Source organism: Mandrillus leucophaeus, unplaced genomic scaffold, assembly GCF_000951045.1.
Source record: "Mandrillus leucophaeus isolate KB7577 unplaced genomic scaffold, Mleu.le_1.0 Scaffold492, whole genome shotgun sequence".
NCBI lineage: Eukaryota > Metazoa > Chordata > Mammalia > Primates > Cercopithecidae > Mandrillus > Mandrillus leucophaeus.
In genome coordinates this window covers 259,211-262,778 of record NW_012105276.1, presented here as the reverse complement: position 1 = coordinate 262,778, position 3,568 = coordinate 259,211, and the positions used below count along the sequence as shown (strand labels likewise).

The window sequence follows — 3,568 nt, the reverse complement described above, 5'->3', positions numbered from 1 at the left end:
TATCCAATAATCACTTAAGTCCTGTGGGATTGTATCTCCTAAATCATTCTGGATTGTCTCCATTCCTGATACCACTGTCCTAGGTCTGGCTACCACTTTCTCCCATCTAGATTAATAAGACAATCTTTTAAGTGGACCTTCACAATTTATTTTAACTCCCTTCTATTATAATTTATTCTCCATACTGGGGCCAATGAACTCTTAAAGAAAAGAAAATCTAATTTCACTCCTCTGTTTAAAACTCAAGGCATTAGGAAAATGGGCCTCAAACTTTTGTATGCATAATAATCACCTAGAAAATTTGTTCAAAATGAAGATTCCTGTGTCCCACCTGGCCTATTGTGGTACCATTTGTAGTAGACAGTTAAATATTACAATTATGGTTATTTTTATGTGTAGGACAAGGACTATGACACCAGGAATGCAGAAAGTAAGGAATTATTTAGGAGATAGAATTTTGCTGTTTTTCTCATTCACATTCTACTATATTTAATACTTTTAGATGTACAAATATTCAAATTTATTCACAGAATATTATTTGGTTTAATTATAATAATTACCTTTTCCAGAATACTGATGTGCTCTCTCCTTTATCTTCTGCAAAATTAACTAATTTTGTATCATCAGGAACACTCTTCTCAGGTCCTATCTCAGTACCAATGTGATTTTTATATTTCTGAGAACCATATGTCAGCTTGCCAGCAACATGTGATAAGTCATTTTTACCTACCCCTTCTAAATTTAGATCATCCTGTTCATATTTATTAGAAGGAAAGGCAAATTGGAATTTTTGTGTTGGCAAAATATAATTTGTGTCTTCATTAGTTATCTTTGCGAAATATAATTTGTGTCTTCATTAGTTATCTTTAAATTTGATGTTAACATTTTTGGCCTCTTTTCCTGACCTACAAAAAAAGAATATATTATTACATGTTCTCCATTAAAGGAAATTTTCAAAATGATGAAAAACTTCAATAAAAATTCCAAGTTAAATATGAAAGCCAAAAGCAAAGCACTAATAATAAGATAATCTGTGACACCATAGGTTTTAAAATACAGGTAATTGTTACACTTATGGTATATTACATCACTAAACGACACCCAGAAATTAATATGGAATTATTGAATTAAATCTGAAGTTTCCATAGTACCTGCATTATAAAATAAGTTTAATTTCTTTCTGACCCATAACAAATGATATAATTATACAAGTAATTATGAAGATTTAAAATTTATATAAATGATTTACACACAGAAATACCATGACCAATTATATAAAATGTTACCAAACACAATTCATTATTAACATATCTAATGCTTTTAAGTTTGTAGTCTTGTTTCTAAAATCAAAATAAAGGAATGTTTTCATCAGAGTGACAGAATTTTAAAGGTTTCTTTCGAAGCTTTATAAGAATTTTTAGGGAAGTTTAGGGGGAATTTGGATGTCTTACTAGAACTTAAATTTGCTTTAGCATCTATGTATCTACATTATACTCTATGCTATATATTATTTGATATAAGTATATATATAACATATATGTAAATTACAAAGCTTAATCATAAAATGTATGTGTATGAGCCTATGATCCAATTTAAAAATTAAAATTTTACTAATATTCCATTAGCTCGCATACATTGTTTGAGTGTGCTTGTTTTTGAGCTTTTTAAAAATGGTATCATACTATATTTAATCTTCTGCATCTCACTTTTTTCACTCAGTATTTCTGGGAGCTGGTTACCAGGCGATCTTACCTTTAGTAAATGGCAAGGCAAAAACTGAACAGTAGTGATAGGAATTTTAATAGTAACAGAAAAAATATTCATAAAACAAAAAATCAACACGTGTGTGTAATAGTGTATTGTGTGCATTTATGTATGCATATGTATGTGTATTATATGTACAGAGAAGACAAATGTTTTAAATTTTAAGATTTGGTGGGCACTATTTTGCTTTGGGGGGGTATGTATGTATTTAGAGATGAGGGGGGTCTGTTTGTTTGTTTATTTATTTAGAGATAGGGTCTCACTATGTTGCCCGGGCTGGAGTGCAGTGGCTATTCACAGCCTCTGAAGTAGCTGGGGCTACAGGCAAGTGCCACTGCATCCAGCTTGGTGAGCACTCTTTTTAATAAAAGAAGGATCTGACTTTCATTTTATTTCATTAAAATAAAGAAATTTTAATTGTTTACATAATGAGTATACATATGTTGGGGGGATATCTGATATTTCTGATATATGCATACACAATGTGTAATGATCAAATCAGAGTTTTTTTTAAAAATACTGCCATGAACTGTATGGGTTTGGCTTCACAATAAATAAGTGATAATTTATCAAACAGTTTATTACTTTCTTTTTTTTTTTGAAACGGATTCTCCCTCTATTGCCCAGGATAGAGTGATACAGTGGTGCGATCTCGGCTCACTGTAACCTCCGCCTCCTGGGTTCATGCCATTCTCCTGCCTCAGCCTCCCAAGTAGCTGGGACTACAGGCGCATGCCACTACACCCAGCTAGTTTTTTTGTATTTTTAGTAGAGATGGGGTTTCACCATATTGTCCAGGATGGTCTCGAACTCCTGACCTCGTGATCCGCCCACCTCGGCCTCCCAGACATTCTAATTCTTACTCTAACTCCTGAGTATCTGAAATTTCTGAAACCAATGCCCAATATGAGTATACATATTTTGGGGGCATATGCAATATTATGATACATGCATACACAATGTGTAACAATCAAATCAGGGCTTTAAAAAATATATTGCCATGAACTGTATGGGTTTGGCTTCAAAACAAATATGCGATAATTTACCTCACAGTTTATGACTTTCTAATTCTTCATCTAACTCCTGAGTATCTGGAATTTCTGAAATCAATGGAGCAGGAGGGAGAAACCAATCTAATGACTTTTCATTATCTGGATGGCTATATAAAATATAAAAATGTGAGTATATATGTTAATGAAGATGTAACATGAGAAGCTATGTATTTATTAAACATTACTCAATTATAGACTCTTAAACATCCTATAAATTAACTTTCTGTCAGCACTTTGATTTATCCCTACATAGCAGTGTTCTCAACCTTTTACCCTCATGTATCATAGGATTAATGATTCTGTTGTGTGAGAGAGATATGCTACCTAAATAATGGCAATAACTCTATTTCCTTTTCTCCAATTCAAATGCCAGTAACAGGAATCTTAAATCTGCTCCAATATTAAAAAAAAAAGGAGTAAATCATTCTCAAACTTCAGCATTTTAACTATTACAAGTAACAAATTACTTGACATACCTCACAACTAATCACAGGTCACCAATGTGTAAATTACACCATCACTGGTATTCCAGAGCTGGGATCCAAAACCCCTGGGCCACAGACTGATACTGGCCTGTTAGGAACCTGGCTGCACAGCAGGAGGTGAGCAGCGGGCAAGTGAGCATTACTGCCTGAGCTCTGACTCCTGTCAGATTAACAAGGGCATTAGATTCTCACAGGAGTGCGAGCCCCATTGTGAACTGCACATGAGAGGGCTCTAGGTTGCATGCTCCTTATGAGAATCTAATGCCT

General features: G+C 33.5%; 1 protein-coding gene across 1 annotated transcript in view; it reads right to left on the bottom strand.

Annotated features, from left to right (window-relative positions):
- Positions 1-3,568, bottom strand: part of LOC105550634 (probable ATP-dependent DNA helicase HFM1) — a 168,436-nt gene that overhangs the window by 151,138 nt on the left and 13,730 nt on the right. The window contains 3 exon segments of the mRNA XM_011995593.1: positions 561-794; positions 830-905; positions 2,811-2,923. Of these exon segments, the coding sequence (XP_011850983.1) occupies positions 561-794; positions 830-905; positions 2,811-2,923 (423 nt within the window).